The 20,314-nt window shown below is 41.7% G+C and overlaps 1 protein-coding gene across 3 annotated transcripts in view; it reads right to left on the minus strand.

Annotated features, from left to right (window-relative positions):
- APAF1 (apoptotic peptidase activating factor 1) overlaps nucleotides 1-20,314 on the minus strand; it is an 84,547-nt gene that overhangs the window by 11,238 nt on the left and 52,995 nt on the right. For all 3 annotated transcript variants that reach the window (XM_012550588.3, XM_012550589.3, XM_012550587.3), the window contains 7 exons: nucleotides 16,118-16,243; nucleotides 15,279-15,398; nucleotides 9,802-9,927; nucleotides 6,166-6,291; nucleotides 1,413-1,532; nucleotides 930-1,055; nucleotides 371-496 (listed from right to left, as the gene is read on the minus strand). In XM_012550588.3, the coding sequence (XP_012406042.1) occupies nucleotides 371-496; nucleotides 930-1,055; nucleotides 1,413-1,532; nucleotides 6,166-6,291; nucleotides 9,802-9,927; nucleotides 15,279-15,398; nucleotides 16,118-16,243 (870 nt within the window). The remainder of the gene's footprint in view (nucleotides 1-370; nucleotides 497-929; nucleotides 1,056-1,412; nucleotides 1,533-6,165; nucleotides 6,292-9,801; nucleotides 9,928-15,278; nucleotides 15,399-16,117; nucleotides 16,244-20,314) is intronic.

Below are 20,314 nucleotides of genomic sequence, written 5' to 3' on the forward strand. Positions count from 1 at the left end.
TAAGTCATCATTTGCCATTTGATGAGAAGACAAAGGAACATTTTTAAAAATCATTTCTGCCAATACAAACTGAGCCCAGTCATCTTAAGAGTGAGGATGACTCCTCCAAACTCCCACCACCATGGCCTGAAGACAGAAAGCAACAACGAATGATGGGGTCTGCCCCTCACCCCCTGCCAAGGGAAGGAAAAGCTTGACTCCTGGTGGCAAATGGATCATCCTCTGACATGAGGAGAGACCATGAAAATAGTGTGCATGGGGATGAAATCAGCTCAAAAGCCAGCTCAAAAGCATGAGGAAGGTCATAAGGGCGCTGACCCTGAGGCAACAGTCAGGAAAGGCAGGAGGAACGTGGCCCCAAGAGCCATACCCGGATTTCTCCATTGTCATCTCCCGTGGCCAGGAGGGCACTATCCCCAGAGAAGACAGAGCACCGCACACAGCCTTCATGACCCCTCAGCTCGTGGAGAGGGGAATGGCTCTCAAAGCTCCAAATCTAAAGGGGAAAAAAAAGTTATTTAAGAAAGTAGATAATCTTCCATAAGCAGCAGAAAAACTATTTAGAGTATCCCCAAATTGCATGACTAGTTTTAGAGATGCATCAGAATAATGACTGATAAAGAGAAAATAATCAAAACAGACAGGATTTGGGGCCTCAGGACACGTACTTTGATCCTAGCACATACACACACAAAAAAAATCCATGATTTTATTTATCAGTGTAAAGGAAGTCCTTCGACCAAAGAAAATCCTAATCCAGCTATGATTTACTATAGAATTCTTAAAAAGTAGCATGAAGCTCAGAGAGGTTAAAAGCCTCTCCTCAGTGGTGAGGCCTGAATTCAGGCCTTTCTGACTCCACATCTAGCACTTGAACAACTTGCTGCTTAAGACCAAATCACCCATACAAACCCAATTCACCAAAATACCTTTGCAGTCTTGTCAGCAGAGGCAGATGAAAATTTGGTGGCGTCGGGAGAAATATCACAAGACAAAACAGTACCTTGGTGGCAAACAAAGTCCTTCTCTACTTTGCCAGTAAGGATATTCCAAACCTTTGAGGAAAAAAGAGGGGGAAGAGAAGGAAGAAATGCGACAAGAAGGCTGTGAATCTGAGCCCACCCAGGAACAGAAGAGATCAATTTTGGCCACAACCCACGAGCTGTTATTTTTCTCAATCAGTTAACCTAAAGAGCTAGAAGCCCATGGGTCTGACCAAATCCCTGTTTGCACCTTTTCACTGCTGAGAGGGCTCTAAAGAACTAAAGGAAGAAGGAAAAGATGCCAAAAGGCATGTGGCTTCCCAACACCACAAACATTCCAGTCCCCAACTTAATGAAGTTTCTAAAAAGTAATCCAGGGGACTGGCCAGTATGCCAACAGTCATCATGGTCACTCCGGGTTCCAGTTACCTTCACTGTACCATCAAATGACCAGGTCAGGAGCTGAGAATTCTGCAGGAGCCTAAAGTCCTTCACGGGTTCTTGGTGAGCTTTAAGAAATACAAATTCCTCTGAATGCCAGTTCCACACCTGCATGACAAGGGAATAAAGTCATCTCTCAGGAAGCAGACTCAGATGGACATAGCTTTGTGCTGAGATGGAAATACTGACCATCCTAGCTTTAAACCAACACTCACTGAAACTTACTCAGCCTTCTGAGATCTAAGCATTGAGCCCAGATCAATTTTCCTTCCTTTCAATCACTCCTCATCATGTAGCTTTTTCAAAATCTCAAACAAGCAATTTCTCAGAAATCTTGAACAAGAGTTTTATTCTAAGGATCTACACACTTCTAGGAACATTTCCTCACTTTAAAAGATCTTGAGCAGGGGAAAGCAGGGAAGTGCAGTTCTAACTTCTAAGAGAGAAGCACCAGGACCAACTGCAGGGCTTCATCCTGGCTGGGAGACCTTGAACTTCAAGTTGGTTATAAAACTTTCCAACAGAAAAGACAGGCAAACAGCTACCTGACAAAAATTCATCTGCTTCATTTGTGGTCTGTTTTTACTCATTTCAAAGACATCTATAGAAGAAAAGTAAGCATGTGCTGACTTTAGGGCTCAAATACGAACACACGCAGGGAAGAGCTACATTAGGCAGCCAACCTCCAATTTTCCATTACAAAATTCTCCCATCTTATAATTCTGATAGATTCCGACCCCCCCAAAAAAGAGCTCATTTATGACTTTGGGAGTGGGGGTGGGGAGAGGCAAAATTTAGGCTTTTTTTAAGATTCTAAGAAATTGAAATTAAACAAGGAAGCCAAAATATTTTTTGAAAATATTAAAGCTCAAATTTTGGACTCCAAATTTTTCATTAAAATAAGTCTTTTCAAAGTTGTAAAGACCCCAAATATGGTCAATTTTATTCTTCAAAGAAATAGTGATAGCATCTCACTTTGTTGTTCGAGTCATCCTTCAGTTATTTCTGACTCTTCATGACCCCACTGGGGGTTCTCTTGGCAAGGATAATGGTCTTTTTCATGGGCAAGGTCTATTTCCTTCTTTTTTTAAATGGCAGGGCAAAGCGGCTGACCAGGCTCACCCAGCTAGGAAGCATCCGAGACCAGATCTGGATTCTGAAGGGTGAGTCTTCCCAACTCTAGGCTCTCTGAAACCCCCAGCAGCCCTATCTCCCTTTACAGAATACTTGAAGGCCTTGCTGTGAGGCTACAGTACAAGCACAGACAGGAACACTTTTCCATTCTACAGAAGAGAAAACTGAGGCTCGAAGAGGTTTTGTGGCCACCACAGTCATAGAGTGAATTAGATACTGCTTCTGCATTCAAACCCAAGACCTCTGCCTCTTTCTGCTGCACCCTGCTGTCTCAGGATGGCATTAAGACCTGACCTGTTGTTTCATTCCCAGGTGAGGAAATTCCCTCCATCAATTCAGGTCAACACCCTCTCCATAATTCAATCTTAGAGCAAGGGGTCTTCACCTGGAGTTTCAATAATGATATTTCACTATAATTGGTCTCCATTGTAATCCTACGTGTTTTATCTTCGGCACCTAAAGCACACAGGATTTTGTGAAGAGGTCCATAGAATCACCGAATGATGACCAGAGGGCCCAGGAAACCTGCAGCATGGTGCAGAGCCCTGGTCTCCGAGGTGCCTGGAGCATGGAGTCCAGGACGCAAGTTAAATCCTACTTGGTGACTCCAGATAAGTCACTTCACTTCCCTCTCAGCCTTCATTTCCTTATCTGCAAAATGGGGTCAATAACAGCCTCCCAAATGAGATAACAAGTGTAAAGGGTCTTGCAAAGTATTATATACACAGGAGCTGTTCTTACTGGCCAGCATAAAATGGCCAGGATGTGGGTGCAAGGGCAAGGCCTGAGTCCAGTTCTTCCTGGCTTGGAGACCAACTATATCCACTAAGTCAGGCTACGTCTGCTCCCTCCAAAAGGGGGATATGAAGTCATTGTGATTAGAGATCTCTACTGCTAAGAAAAAAGACAGGAAAATTCACTACGGGACTCAAGATCGGTAAGGAAAGGCTGAGCAGCCACTTACAAGGACGACTTGGTCTTGGCTAGTAGCTGTGTGCCTGTGGGCAAAGAACCTCACTGGACCTCAGTTTCCTTTCATCTCTGAAGCGAGAGGACTGGACTAAACCATCTCCTCTCCTTTCTAGCTCTCGATGCTATTGTGAGTCTATTCTGAGAATCCTATTCTGAGAAAAGAATGCCTCTGAATGGAAACTACCCCCCAAAATGAGCTCTTCTTAAGAGAAAACTATCTATGGTTCTGAAAAATCCCAGTATCAATTATCTGTTACTCTCATATGCTCATAAGAGGTCCTGATCCACAAAGGATCTCAGAGGTCATCGAATCCAGACGGCTCGTTTCACAGATGGGGAGACTGAAGTCTTGTGACTTGCCCAAGGTCACAGAAGTAAGAAAGCGTCAGCAGTGCGTTTTGAACTCAAGGGCTTTGACTCCAGGGCTAATGCTCTTTTCATTATAACTTGAGTTGAACTACAGTGTTGTACAAGACAGATGTGGTGAGAATAATGGGGTCTCTCTAGGAACCACCAGCATATCCCCTCCCTACCATCAATTCTGCTCACAGCCTAAGGGCAAAAATTGGAAATTTTTTATTCCATAATCATACTTAACCATACTTAGGCATCTTGAAGTTAACCAATGACACTCATGGGGGCATGGATTTCAAGGGGAAAGGGATTTCAGTGACCCTCCCTCATTTTATAGATTAGAGAACTAAGAGCCTTGGAGATAAAATGGCTCACCTCCAGTCACTCAGGGGTAGAAGTGCCCTATTTGCTAAAGCCATGTCCATCTCATACTGCCTGCCCAAACTTCACTCAGTTAAAATCAATGCCACATTAGTAGATGGGCTAAGTTAACCAAAAAGGTTGATGACAAATGTTGGAAGGGCTATAGGAAAATGGGTCCATTAACATCTGGTTGGTGGAGCTGTGGACTGGATCAGTCACTCTGAAAAGTGGCATGGAACTTTGCCCTCAAAAGTTACTAAACTTCACTTTGACCTAAAATTACCTCTACTAGGCCTATCTCCAAAGACATCCAACAGCTACTGTGTAAAAATATCTCTAGCAGTTCTTTCTATATTGAAAAAGAACTGGAAATTAAGAGGGGCCCATCCTTTGTGGGGAGGGGGTGGACAAACAAATCAAAGTATGAATGTATTAGAATACTATTGTGCTATAAGAAATGATGAAAGGTACAGTTTCAGACAAACCTTGGAAGATTTGAATGAATTGATACTAAGTGAAGGAAGCAGATTTAAACAGTAACAGGACAGATTACACAGCAACAACATTGGAGGAATCCAGGAGAGGCCCATAATGATACTTTAAGTCACCCTCCTGCCAAGAAGGGATAGACACAGGGTACAAAAGGAAACATAGATGTAGACATGGCCAAAGGAGGAATTTGCCTTGCTTTATTATATATTTATTACAAGAGTTTTGTTTTTCTTTTTCTCCTCCCGATGGAGAAAAAAGGGAATAAAGAAAAAAGATTTTTATTTTTTTAAATGCAATTTAATACAATAATAAACTTCACTGGAACTAACCTAAAGCCAAAAGAAGTTTGAAGAACATCTTGTTCTCTCTTTTATAATTACAGAAACCAAGGCTCAGTTTCAAGATTTAAACCTGGATTCCCTAACTCCAAAATCAGAGTGTTTTACATTGCAAGTATTTTAACTGATTTAGTACAGAAAACATACATGTCGACCAATCAATCCAGGTTCATTAGTGGTGCCATCTGGATGGCAGTGTATTCCCTTTATATAAGCTATAATAGCCCTGGATCCCTGGATTTATACAGTTGTTAATGTGTTCCCCTCCAAATTACCTTGTATTTATTTTGCATACATATACATGCAGTCTCTCCTAATAGAATATAAGCTCCTTGAGGGCAGGAATCATTTCATCTCTATTTTCAGTGCCTAGCAGAGTGCTTGGCATATGATGTGTACATAATAAATGCTTTTTAACAGATTTGTTTTTGTGTCTCTAGGAGGTAGCATAGTGTGTGGCACATAGCAAGCACTTAATAAATGCTTATTGATCTCCAGCCCCTGACCCAGTGCCTAGAACACAACAGGTCCTTAATATTTAGTGAGGCCTGGACAGATTGATTGAAATGATGTCTACTGGGCTACTAGTCATGCTCTTTTGTTCATTCTCTCCATCAGAAGCTCTAAGATAAGCTACTTCATCTACCACACCCAAAGGAAGGAATTCTACTAAACTAGGCACTCCCATCTGTAAGTACATACACCTCCAATGCATACAAGAAGCTTTTAAACAGTATACAGAAAATACCAAGTAAATAACTATATCATCTTTTTAAAATTAATCTCCTAATTTGATCTCTTATTTGCAAATACATGGTATATATCTAGAATTTATTTCCTTCCATGTTAGATATGAGGTCTGCTGAAAACTAAGGGACTCAGAGACCAAAGAAGAGTGGGAAATACTGCACGTAAGGTTTCACAGAATTTGTGAATTTGAAATACAGTTTACAGATAGGACCATCCCCAAATAAATGACTGCAGAAAATGTGCCAGATCTGGCTTTTTGACACTTTTAGTGTTCACATGCCAAGAAAAGTAAACCTACATCTCACAAAGTTTTGATTCCCCCCCTTCAACCAACTCACCTGAACTGTAGAATCATCTGAGCTTGAAATAAGGGTCCTCCCATCCGAAGTGAACTGGACACGTCGTACAGCTTTCTCATGTCCCATTCGAGATCGAAACTCTCTTCCATTGGGGAGCTCTAAAATCTTCAGAGTGGAAAAGCATACCCAGATTACTCGGAGGAAAGCCAGGCATTTATCTGACCCCCAGTGACTCAGGCAGAAGGTGGCACCAGGGCTCACCCATCAGGTGAACCTAGACCCTAGACTGTGTCTCTGAAAAGAGCATGGTGTTTGAGATGGATGGGAGAAGAAAGAAAGATGAATTCCTATGTGAGGCATCCTCCCTCAACCTCTCTGGAGTTCAGTTAGGTAAAATGAGGAGACTGGGCTGAGTAGGCTCGAGGATCCCTTCGTGCTCTAAATCCATGATCTTATCATATATGTCCCTTCCTCTCTTTGGGGATCACTTTCCTCATCTGTAAAAATGAAAGAGTTGTGCTTGATGGCTTCATCAAGACCTCTGTCAGCTCTGGATCAAAGACCTCTGAATTGGGCTGCCTCCAAGGACAAAGAGGAGGCGCTTGCAGGGGACGTGGCAGAGGACAAGCCCATTTAGGTTCTCGTTGGACTAGATAATAATAATGCTAATAAAGGCGGCCCCTGCTCTGCAGCCTGAAGTCTTCAAGAGCTACTGAAAGTACTGAAATGTCATATCAATGGATCAGAGAGAGGTCTGGAGCATAGGCCTGCTTGTCCCCAGACCAGCTCTTCATCTACTATTACTATATTTCTCTAACACTAATTATGGTACTTGATATGATGCTTAAGAATTTAGCAAAATTTAAAGCTTTATAAAGACTTTCAGATGTTTTCTATATTCTGATTGGCCATGCTGATTTTTTTCTCCTCTGAACAACTTCTTGTTTATTGTTGCTAAGTTATTTTTCAGTGGTGTCTGACTCTTCATGACCCCATTTAGGATTTTCTTGGCAGAAATACTGGCATGGTTGGCCATTTCCTTCTCCAGCTCTCTTTACAAATAAGAAAACTAAGGAGAATCACACAGCTAGGCAGTGTCTAGAACTCAGCAAGAGGAGTCTTCCTGACTCTAGGCCCTGTGCTATCTATTCACGGTACCACTTAATCACTTTCTCTAAACAGTATTATTAGCTACATGGAATGGTTCTCTGGGAGGAGGAGGGAGAGGGCTACCAGGAGTAACTATGATGATGTCAAAAAACAAAGATATCAATAAAAATTTATGTTCTTAAAAATTAAAAAGTTTGGATAGACTTTTATAAGCATGTCCTCATTTAATCCTTAATCAATTAATTAATTATTCTATCCAGAAGATTTTACACAATAGAGAATACACGATATTTAGTGAGCACAGTGAAAAAAACCCACTGGATGCAACATCAGATGACCTAGGCTATATCCCAGTTCTGTTATTCATTCTGTGGAGCACAAAGCAAGTCTTTTAAAATCAATGGACTTCTGGTTTTTTATTTATAAAATGAGATTCCAAATGAGAAAGATCACTTTTAAGATCAATTTTAGCTTGAAATCCTAAGATTCCCATTTTAGATAAAGGACTTGCCGAGACAATTTCCATCCATTCAATTCAATCCACCTCATTTCCATAAGTCCAACACTCCCCCAACTCTACTACCCTGACCCAATGATAAGCAGCTGAGGTCCCTTCCAACTATCAGAGTCCTAGAAACCAGTCAAGATGGTGGAGAAGGCAGAGTTTCCTTGTGTGTGTGACCCAGCTCTAGCTACAACTACTTCAAAAGAAATCTAAGAAGAGCCCCAGGTTGAAGAGTGATGGGCAAGTCTGAGGAAAAACCATCTTTCAAGTCCAACGTCATAAATTCAACTTGGAAGCAAGTGATCAGGCAGGGGTGATAGAAAAGACATTCTGCACCAACTTCTGACCTCCAAACAGAGTCACAGGGCGGTCCCTCTGATGTACAGAGGAGATTCTGGATTTAACTGTGAAAGCCTGTGAAGGAGAAATATTAACATTCATATTCAAAATAACCAAGTCCACTGCCCAGCTATAAGTTGATCTTCCAAGCTGAAGAGATATGGGCAGGAAGGACTTGTTAACTAGTGATTGATGGACAAATAGACAGTGATTGAGCCAGATACAGCATATACTTATCTGCTGGACTTGAGATCCCGAGCAAGCTTTTTGCTAAGACACTGAAAGCCAGAGCCACTCCCTCACAAGGGGGAGTGGGTAAAAAGATCTGGTTTAAGGACCAGAAAGCCCGAACTCAAATCCTCACCATGTGATGCGGGGCAAGTTGTTCATTAAATCCTACAGTGACCCAGCAGTCCTTTTTCATGATAAGCTAACATGGTAACTCCTATGCCCTGGGAGACAAGGACTCCTCAATGGGAGCTCACTGAACCATTTACAGCACCCCATCCAGACCCCATTTCCACCCCACAGAAAGAGAAAGCTAGGGAAAGAAAAATAGAAGAAGTTATGTCCATATACACAAGCACAGTAAGAAACAAAAAGACAACCTAGGAGAAGCAGGTGAGGGGAATGAAGCCATCCCTACTGGTCCTTTCTTCACACACCCTCCAAATGATCTTCTACTGAAGTACACAGGTGCAGAGAAGGAAGAGGAAAACCAGGAGATGGGGAAGTAGAATCCCTCACTGGCATCAGAACAGCACCAGATTGAGGAGTGATGGATAAATCACCCATTGATGATGGATCAAAGGCCTCCTTCTGCAGAAGCCAGGGTCTGGTCTATCTCCCCATCCCTATGCGTGCCTTCCTTTCAATTGCTTTCCATCTACTATGTATGCACTTGTACTTACCTGTTTGTGTACTGGCTGTCTTCCACATTAGAATGTAAGTTCTGAGGGCAGAGATTGTTTTTGCTTGCTCTTTACAGCCTTATTATTTAGAACAGTGCCTGGCACTTAGAAACACCAATGGACAAATTATCAAATTAAGATATCCTAAAGCACTTTAAGGTACACTAAGCACTTGCCTTAGGGCAGTGGAAAGTCACCTGAGGTCTGCTGGCTTCAGTTTTCTTTCCTAGAGTTAGACTAGATGGCCTCAGTTCTACCTCAAAGATGCCCTGATTATATTAAAAGCATTAATGATATCATTATTCCCACTGTACAGTTGAGCAAACCAAGAAAGTCTAAGCCAAGGCTCAGAGAAATCACACAGAGAGAATATGAACTCAGTCCTCTAACTTCAAAGCCAGGGCTCTTTCCACTACACGAACCAAATCCACACAATCCAATCCAACAAGCATTTTTATTTATACCCCTCCGAAGGACCAGGTCCTGTGTTAGGATCTGGAAATACAAAGACAAAAACCAAAACATCCCGATCTCAAAAGAGTTTCCCAAGAATCTTGAGGGAATCTTGAGAAGATGAATTGGAAGAATTGGTAGAGATTGAGAAGCAAACAAACAAAAACAGAGGAAGGCCAAAAGTAGAGATGTCAGTTTGAAAATTCACATCCAAATGGATTACAAAAGCTTTTAGAACCTTAACGAAGCAGCAACAGATGGCCAAATTATGGCTAGGATTCTCATCGCCAGAGAGACATACTCTTTCTATAAAACTAAGGATCCCAAATCCTTAAGGCCAGAAAAGTCAGAACTTACCTTTACAGACCCATCCTCTTCTCCTAATGCCACATAGCGCAGGTCTGGACTCAGACAACAGCAGCTAATTCGAGATTTCTGGGCTTCAGTCAGATAATCGGTATGACCTGTTTTCCCATTAATTAGCTAGAATGCAAAATAAAACAGAGCAAGTGATTAAATGGTAATTGCTGCTGTGTTCTCTAGTACACAATTTCAATTGGAAAAGAAGGGGGGGAAAAATCCAGAATGTGCACACAGAACGTGGCCCACCAGGGCTCCCAGAGGAACAACAAAACCCTCTGTTCATCCCAGCAGCTGCTTTTAGCACCTCAGGCTTGCATTTACCTTCCTGTTTATAGCAGCGCTGATGCGCCAATACATTTTCATAAAAAGAAATGAGCTTCTAAAGGTTTCCCAAGCTGCTGCCATACCTACCACCTGAGACCTATCTGAATGCTTTGGGGGTCTGCAACTGGCTTCTCTAGCTTAGAGAAGTCAGGTCTGCCATTGTTCATAAAGCTGACTTTAATACAGGACAGAATATGTTGAAATATTTTTATATTATAAATATAAATATAAATATAAATAAAAATATATAAAATACTTTTCCAGAGCATACCTACTGCTGTTCAAAAAGGTGAACCTGGTCTGAGGCAACTGTGCCTCAAAAGGCAAAATCCAAATGTAAAACAGAATCTATACCTTTCATATGACCCACTGAACATAATAATTGCATTTTGGGGGGAGGTAGAGAGGCGTCCACAGGCACAAGCTGGAAGACAGAAGTAGTCCCAAAATGACTGGGCCACAACGGAGGTTTTAACTTTTGGGATGTCCGACTCCTTTCATAATCAGGTTACTAAAGCCTAGATGGATCCCTACACAGAAACACGCTTTTAAATCCAGAAAACAGAATCCAATGGATTATGAAGTAAACCAATTCTACTGAAATAAAGATGTAATTTTTTTTTTCTCAATAAATTCAAGAGTGTCCTGAAATCTATCCATGGATCATTCTGAGCTAGACAGGAACTACTTCAATTTGCATCAGATACAAAGGTAACCAGAATTCAGATTAGATATAATCTCTGAAAACTTGCTCTTCCCTAGCTCTGCTAAGGCACCAGCCTTTTCCTAGCACCCTTAAACAAAATCTTCTTGTCTTTTTGTTCCCTTATTCTGGTTACTTTGTTGTATCAGCCTTACTCCCTATATATGCACCAATGCTGAAGACAGAAAGACAGAGAATTAATTCAACAAACTTTTAATTATTTTGCACTCCGTGCTTCTTAACATATAGCACTGTACAAAGTAACAGTGATACAAAGAGAGCAAATTTCACAGTTCCTCACCTCAAGGAACTTATCATCTAATGGGGAAAATGTGACAGGAATATGATTAAAGATACAGAAGAGACTGTGATATGGGCAAAAGAACAACCCAAACAATAGAAATGACGACAGACTGAGTTGGAAGAAACCTTAGTTCATCTAATCCATTTTACAGATGAGAAAACTGAGGCCTAAAGAATTTGACAACTACCCAAGTATTATTACCAGATAAGCATCAGATCTGAGCCCTCACTGGCTCTCTTTGGACCATGCTGCCTCCTAGGAAGCCCTGGAGGAGAAAGTGGCACCTGAAGTGGAACTTGAAAGATGAGAAGGATTTCTCTCTGACTTCTTAAAGGAAGCCCCTCTCCTCTTGTCTATCTCAAACTATGAAGATGTACAGTTAAGAAAGAATTTGTAAAGGAAACAGTGACTTCTTTGAATAATTGACATTGCTAGCTCCTCATTCCTTTCATTTCAGTAACACTAAATCTTTTACAACATGAGACATGGAACAATCTTTGTTTCAGGTACAAAGCATACAGGGAAATCATTTTAACACTATTCCTGCCTGTATCCTATTTTACAGAACTGTAATTTCACACATTCCCTATTTAAATGGAAGTCACAGCTACTGAAAAACAAAATCTTTCTTCTCCCCCAAGTCAGATTCACAAATCTTTTTTTAAAAGAAACAAAAAAAATTTCACTATGATCTTTCTCATGAAAAGTAATGTAACACGGGGATAGAAAGCCAGACTCAGATTCGGGAAGACATGGGTTCAAGTCCTACCTGACACTGGTTGTGTCACCTGACTGTGGGCAAGTCATTTGTCTCTCAGTGGCCCAAGGGGACTTTGCATAAGGGACTAATGACAGACATTTTCTCACCAGGTCAAAAAAAAAAAAATCAGACAAAAAATAAAAGTGAAATGAGAGCAACAAATTAAATAAGTTACCTTAGGGAGGTAACTTCATCAACATTCCTAGGGCAATAATTCAAGCCCATTCCACAAAATTCTATTGAAAGGGCTACAGTTTGCCAAGCTCTACGCCAGGTGCTGGGGATTCAAGGACAAAAATGCCTGCCTCAACCTTGCTGAGACTTCTCATGTGACAGGCAAACATCACTACTAACTCAACGACTGTCCTCCCCTTAGACCCTAAGAAAGCCACCCCTAGGCCACCAAGCAGCACCTCTCAACCAACAGTCCTGATTCCAGCTCAGCCCTCAGGAGCTGTGACCTACTTCCCGTAGGTATTGCTACCAAGAACCCCAAGAAGAAGTACTCAACACCAAAATCCTTGGCACTGCCACATGGCTCTATATCAGAAAAAAATAGGATCTTCCCAATGAAAACGACCTTAAAGAAGAGGCACGACCATCAGCTTTTAGCACCCCCTAGCACCTTCCATCTAACTTGCAGCTGAAACCTCTTTAGTGGGGTATCTCCCCCAGTTTGGAAAAGTAGCTCCTGGAGAGCAGGAACTGCTTCTCCTTTTGTATGTATGCCCCCAGTTTCCAGTGGGGATGGGAGGTGTAGCAAGGAAGCACTTAATGCCTTTTCATTCCTTCCTTAATTCCTATTTAGGAATATCTGCTCTCAGCTGTCTTCATTCAGCCGAAAAGAAGAGCAGGACCCTAACAAAGCTCATGCTCCCTCCCCTCCCCCCACCTTTTCCCCTCCCCCAAATTACCTAATGCTTATTTATCTATTTTCCATATCCTTATATGTGCTCATGTAGTGTCCCCCATTAAAACACAAGCTCCTTGAGGTCAAGGACAGTTTCATTTTTGCCTCTGTCTCCCAGCGCTCATCCAAGAAGTGCTTTACAGATGCCTGATTGGCAGCCCTACTGCACTGATTCAAATGTCAGCTGAATCAGCTACATTTAGAATCAGAGCTTTAAAAACTAGAAGGAACTTCAGAAGTCACTTTGTCCAACCTCCTCATTTTCCAGATGATGAAATGAAGGTCCATGGAAGAAGCAGGTCTCTGCCTCGGTAGAGAAGATTCCCTCCCCAAACACATTCAGATCCCTGGCTTATGTCTCGCTCATCTGTCCATTTCCCCAATACATCCTGAAGCCCCTGACCCAGGGCACTGTGACGCTGCCACCAGAAGCAGGGACAGCTGTCCGACTGCCATCTGACTCACCGTGGTGGTGGGAGAGTATATGTCACCAGTCATTCCCTGTCTCTGCAGCCTGAAGGCTCTTGAGAAGTTCTATCACTAAACTGAAGTCAGCAGCATACGAATATGGCCTAAGAGTGCTGTCTGGGTTTCATTTTCTCTAGAAATTAACTGGATTCAGTGAACATGCATCAAGCCACCACAATGTTCCAGGTACTGCAGCTACAGAGACAAATAGGAAAGCCAGTCCCTGCCCTTAAGAAGCTGACATTCTGCTGGGGGATGAAGCCTGTGAACTGCTAAGTAAATTTAATGCCATATGTGAAGGAAGGGCACAAAAATGCTTCCTAGAGAAAGAGGCAGCTGAACTGAGCCATGAAGGAAAGTACAGACTCTAGGAAATGAAGGAGATAACGGAGCATGTTCCAGGCAGGGTGGTAGCCTGGGCAGTGGCAGGCAGACACAGGAAAGCCAGTTCAAGAAATCAGCAAGCAAGGGGAGGAAGAACAAAGAAGGCATGAAGAGGAATCATGCGTCCCAAGGAACGTAGTGTAAAATGAGACTGGAAATGGAGGCCCACAGGGTTAGAGCTCCAAGTGAACCTAAAGGCCATCCAGTTCAACCTTCCTATTTTATAGATGAGAAACCAAGGCAGAATGGTTAAAAGGCTTACCCGAGAGGCAAGCAAGGGGAACTTGGAGGACTGGGCCTAGAGTAAGGAAGACCTGAGTTCGAATCTAAGCTCAAACTCTTCTTAGCTGTGTGACCATGGGCAAGTCACTTACTCTGCTACAGTTTCCTCAATTATAAAATGGGAATGAAAATAATAATACCAATCTCCCATGTTTGTTGTGAGGATCATATTAGGTAAAATTATAGTGCCTGGCACAGAGAAGGCACTCAATAAATGCCTGTTTCCTTCTCCAAATCACACAGCTGCCCCTCTAAGTGGTAAAACCTGTATTCAAAACCAACTGAATGACTAGATTCTTTCAACTGCACTTCAGTGGAGCTAAAATGTGAAGAGTTTAAATGGCAAGCCCAAAATGCTGTGTTTTCTTTAATATCTTAGAAGTAACAGAAAATCACTGCTGATTCTTGAACAGGGAGATGAGAATCAGATCTGGGCTACATTTTTTGAGTATTTTTTTTTGGGGGGGGGGGGCAGTTACATGAAAAAACAATTTTAAAAGGGAGCATGTATAAGCAGACAGACCATAAGAGTGACTGCACCAATCACACGAGGGTTCTCAGGGGGGTTTTGGTATGCCATGGATCGTCCCCTTTAGCCTTCAGTCTAACATAATATATGGACCCCTTCTCAGGGAATAAGATCAAAAAGAAAAAGCAACTGTGCTGAAATCCAGTTGCCAAGACTTTTTTTTAAACGCACAGACCCCGAACCAAAAACTACTACTCTAGAAGAAATCATTGTCTTTCTGAAAAAGGCACCGATAGGAAAACCAACTCTTTCGCATTCGTCCTCATGATCTGAAAGACTCATTGTAGTTTCTCAGAATGGCCACTAGAATGCCTCACTATGATATGGACAGGACACTGGGTTCTCATAGGCTATGCCAGTAGGTCTTACCCCAAAGTTCAAGGACAAAGTTTGTCAAGGACAAGCTTAATGATGAATCTTTTATTCTCTGCAAAACTTAACACTATTTACAAAGGTCTATATCAGGGGTTCCTAACCTGGTGTCCATGGACCCTAAGGGATCCACAGAAATCCCCTGAAATCTATTCAAGGGCCCATGAACCTGAATATAAAAAAAAAAAAATTTACATATTTATTTCAACATAATTGTTTCCTATGTATTTTATCTTGTGCATTCAAAAGCATGACTGAAGAGGATCCACTGGCCAGACACTACCAAATCGGTCCATAACACAAGAAAAGTTCCAAGGAGAAGTTCCCACACTAATGAAACCATGGATGGCACTGATGTATTATTCATTCACACAACCAATAAGCATTTACTAAGGATCTATCATGTGCATTCATTTCTGAGTAAAAAATACTCACTTGCAGGCGTCTTACGTTGTCAATTGCAAGAATCATCACTTCATCCTCTCGGAATACAACATCTACTTCCTGCTTTAACATGACAGCAGAATTCTTACATACTTTCTTTGTCTCCCAGAGCTGGTTAAAATAAATATAAGAATGTAAATAATCAATATATGAATGAATGAAAGAATGACTAGATATATAAATAAACAAATAAGTAGATAAATGAGGAAAGAAAGAAGGGGAGAAAAGGGAGAGAAGGAGGGAAGGGAGAGGGAAAGACAGGAAAGAAAGAAAAGAAGAAGAGAGAAAGAAGTGAGACGAAGGAAAGAGGGAGAAAGTAAAGATTACAAAGCAGGGGTAAACCTGGGTCTGTTTTCTACAGAGAGAAATTGTGTATAAAATAAAGCACATTACTGAAGAGACAGATTTAGAAAAGAAGATGAACGGATCAAATAGTAAGAAGGAAAAGTGATGAACAGCCCATGTACCTGCTATCCAGGCAAAGCCAAAAAAGGAGAAGCATACTGAATAGACCGCTTCTCAATGATTTATGGAAGAAAAAAAGACAGGAAAAGGAAGCTAATGATGATGGTTAAGAATGATAGCAATTACACAGCTCCCACTATGTTTGAAAAACTGCTATATCCCTTGACAAGACTATATCCCATATTACTCCCAAACCTTGTAAAAAATCTCAAAATGTTCTATTTTCAGAACAGGGCCAAACAAACATATTTGATATGCAATTTTAAAAGCCTGGGTAAACACTCTGTTATCTGTCACCAGTTCCGCAGTTTGCCAAAAATGTAGGCCTCAAGTCTTCTAGAAAAAGAAAACCTGAATTGACTCACCCTGATTGTTTCATCATCAGAAGCCGTTAAAAATGAAGATCCATCAGGAGAAAATGCTACACAGTGAACCCAACTCAGGTGTCCTCGACAATCTGCAACTTTTATACCCGTATCCATATTCCATAACTACAAGGCAAAGAAATTCAGAAGGAGATGAGAAAGACAGCACAGGTTCTCCGATCTCCAAGGGAAGCAGAGATGCTGGGTGGGGGCAGGTGTTCCCCACACTGCTCAGACCTGTTCTCAGCATTTGCTCCCAGCTCCCCAACTTCTATCCCTGGCCCACATCTTCTTGAAAATTAATCATCTACACACCAGTCTCATAAAATACCCTGTTTGGCAGAGGTTCAATTATTAAAATTTGAATAACAGTCATGCTTCAGAGTTTCAGAACTTATACAAAATAAAAAAGGAGGATTTTTTTCCATGATCTTTACTCAGTGAGCTCTGTAAGACTCGAATATAAAATTTTTTCCTTGTTATGCCAGTCTGAGTCAGCATGATGATGAGGATGATAACAATAAAAAGAACATAGTATCTATTTAGCACTTTAATGTTTGCAAAACACTTTACAATTATCTTTTTTGTTCCTCACAACAACTCTGGGAAATAGGCACTGTTATTATCTCCATTGTATAGATGAAGAAATTGAGGCAGAAAGGAACTGGAAACTGAATGGATGCCCAACAGTTGGGGAACGGCTGAATAAATTATGATATCTGAATGTTATGGAATACTATTGTTCTATAAGAGACGATCAGCAGGATGATTTGACAGAGGCTTGGAGACTTATATGAACTGATGCTAATTATACACAGCAACAGCAAGATTATGTGATGATCAATTCTGATGGATGTGGCACTTTTCAACAGCAAGGTGATTCGGGCCAATTCCAATGGTTTTGTGATGGAAAGAGCCATTTGAACCCAGAAAGAAGACTAGGAACTTAAGTGTGGATCATGACATAGTATTTTCACTTTTTCTTGTTATTTGCTTGCATTATGTTTTGTTTCTCTTTTATTTTCTTTTTGATCTGATTTTTCTTGTGCAGCATGATGATTGTGGAAATATGTATAAAAGAATTGCCCATGTTTAACCTATATTGAATTACTTGGTGTCTAGGAAAGAGGGTGGGGGAAAAAGAGAGAGAGAAAAAAATTGGAACACAAGGTTTTGCAAAAAATCTCTAAAATCCCATTTACGCTCATTTTGTGCTTATTTGTCACCTAGCAAGCTCAAATGGGCCCAAGGAGGGCCCAATTTTTTGTGGAAAGCTACTTTTAGTTTCTCTCCAGGAAAGAAGAAGGGAGTGCTGGCAAACCAGTCAGGGAGCTTGGAAGGAAACGGGGCTCTGCTATTAGCTATAGTTCAACTATCTGTTATGTATTCAACTAAGTGCCAGCCACTATATTAACTGCTGAGAGACACAGAGCCAGAAATCAAAGTATCTGCTCAAAAGGAATTTATATTTACATTTTATTGGAAGAAATAATATGTATAAGTGCCTAGACATGTAGCATTTAAATGTTCTACTTACCTATCTAACTGCCTGCCTCTATCCCCTTCATCTTATCTATCAACCTGTCTACTCTCCTATCCATCTATAGATAAGGGATAAGGACTGAAGCTGTGATTTCCCAATGGAGACCCAGTCCAAACTCACTGACAAATCTCAGGGACTCTATCAAGCACAGCGGCAGCAGCCAGCTTGGAGATCGATGCCCAGCAAAAACTCTGGGATAACCACAATAGCTCACATTTCAACAGGGCTTTCAGCTTGACATACACTTTCCACATAACAATTCTGAGAGAGGGCACCCAAGCAGTCTCATCCCCATTTCCCAGATGTGCTTCTGACTCCACCAAGTTTACCACTGCAACTCAGCAGCCTTCTCATTTTGAAATATCCCACCACTTTTCCAGCCCCCTTCTCCCATCATTGAGTACCTTCTGGGGCCTGCAATTTAGGGAGCAGATCCAAACTAGACAGGTTTCATCTTCCTCCTGGCTGTGTTTCTGACTCCTAAATTTTGCCACCATGTACCTGTAGAGGTACCACCTCCCTCTCCTCCATATTCTTCAGCCCTTACAATTCCTAATCTTTTCCTTCCTGTATCTCCCCTATTAGAATACAAGTTCCTGGGAGGGGAGAGGAAGAGGGGTAAGGACTGTTTCTTTTGGCTTGCATTTATCTCCCCAGCTCTCTGTCCAGTGCCTAGCATATAGTAAGTGTTTAATAAATGCTTGTTGCTTGCCTACCAGATGAGCAAGTTCAGGACCTGAGAGGTTGTGATTATGCAGAAATAGGCAGATACTCTGCCCCTCAAATCTCCTTCCTCCAACTCCTCCTGTGTTCTCCCCAATTCCAAGCTGCTTAGATCTTGATGTAAGGATCGTATTTTCACCATAGGAGAGTCTCCCCAAGAACATCATTCCTACTTTCCTAGGCAATATTTGAGCTTTGTAGCACCTGTCAGCTCTCACATGTACATTCATTCACATGAGAAAAAAACTCATGGAGAGAGAGGTTCCTGGGCCTTGCTTCATCCCTCACAACAGTTTGCACCTGAGTGGCCTTTCTCTATTCCTCCATGGGAGAGCGTGCTCCTCCTAGAAGAGCTCACTGAAATCACTCACTGAAGAAGAGCTTCCAGCAGAGTGAGAAAGGGCTAAGTGTGGCCTAAGCCTTAAGGGAAGGCTCCATACTGGTCTATAACCAAACCAAAGCCATGAACAAAATCAGGGAGTGGCAGCAATTGAGCACAATAACAGGAAGTTGAACTAGGAGTGAGGAAATTTGGAGAGTCTGAATCTGGCCTCAGATACTCACTAGCTGTGAGTTTCTGAGTAGACAAGGTCACTTCCCCTGTGCCTCAGCTTTCCTATCTGCAAAATGAAAGGACCATCACCTGCCACCCAGAGTTACTGTGAGAACTGGATCAAAAGATGTCTGCAAACACAAAAGCAAACAAAATGCCAGAAATGATGATGAATGAGAAAAGCGGGGCCGAGATGAGGACAGAAGACTGACATAAATGCTGGCAACATTAATAATAACAAAGAAAGCAGGTCTGAAATGAGGACCTAGGCCGCCAACCATGAATGCTAGTGACTACAGTGACTGTGACCACCGTGGCAGCCGCTGGCCTGCACAAAGCTCACTGTTGAGTGCAGACTATTACATGAAAAGGCAATGAAAGAGTGCTTCTCAGAGCAGGGGTAAGAGTCAGGTTTGATGGACATGAGGTCCTCTCTGGCCTAAAGGCAACCACTAACCTTCTCTATCAGTTATGTCAAATGGGGGTCACAAAAAGTTGATCATGACTGAACAACAACAAATGTTAAAATATGTATATATACTCATTAAACCTCAAAATGTTATAGAAATAAGAGTTATTATTGCTGTTAAATGGGAAAATTTGCCAGTTTCCCAAACCTGAAATATTCTAGTAATTGTAATTTCTTCCCTTAAGTTTCCACTTATTCACAAGGAGGTTCTGATTCAGGAATTGGGGAGGGAGAGAAAGAAAGAGCAGCAAAGTCAGAAGAAACACAGTCATTTCCAGCAATAAAATATTCTTTTTTTTTTTCAACAAAGAGAAGAAAATTCAAATGTTTTAAAGGAGACACAAACATCATAGTCCTATCACTCCCTGCCTAAAGGAATATACACTTTTTAAAAACTGTAGATAATCTCTTGGCCTTTTATCAATCCTCATCTTGTATGTGTGATATTTCTGCAGCCTGCTCTCTCCCCTTGAGGACAGAGCTCTGGGGCTAGGAATCAGGAAGATCTGGGTTCAAATCTGACCTCAGACATTCACTGGATGTGTGATCCTGAGCAAATCCCTTAACAACCTCTGTTTCCACAACTATAAAATTGGGATAATAACATCTATTTCATAAAGCTGTTATAAGGATCCCATGACACATGCTTCTCTTTGTAAATGTTATGGTGCTACAGTAATTAACTGTCTGACAGCCCCTTCTTCATCTCCGTAGCCAACTCATCCTCTGTGCTTGTCTGCCTCAGGCCTTCCTCTCTGCTCCCTCTATACCATCTCTTAGAATGCTCTCACCAGCTCCCAGCAGTGGGAGCAATGATCATTCTGATGCAGGGGCTTCTCAGCTCTACAAGCCCAGCCCTGACCTCTTTCCTGAGTTTTAGCTTTGAGTTTCCCAGTGCCTACTGGAGGT

The sequence above is a fragment of the Sarcophilus harrisii genome, chromosome 5, assembly GCF_902635505.1.
Source record: "Sarcophilus harrisii chromosome 5, mSarHar1.11, whole genome shotgun sequence".
Lineage (NCBI taxonomy): Eukaryota > Metazoa > Chordata > Mammalia > Dasyuromorphia > Dasyuridae > Sarcophilus > Sarcophilus harrisii.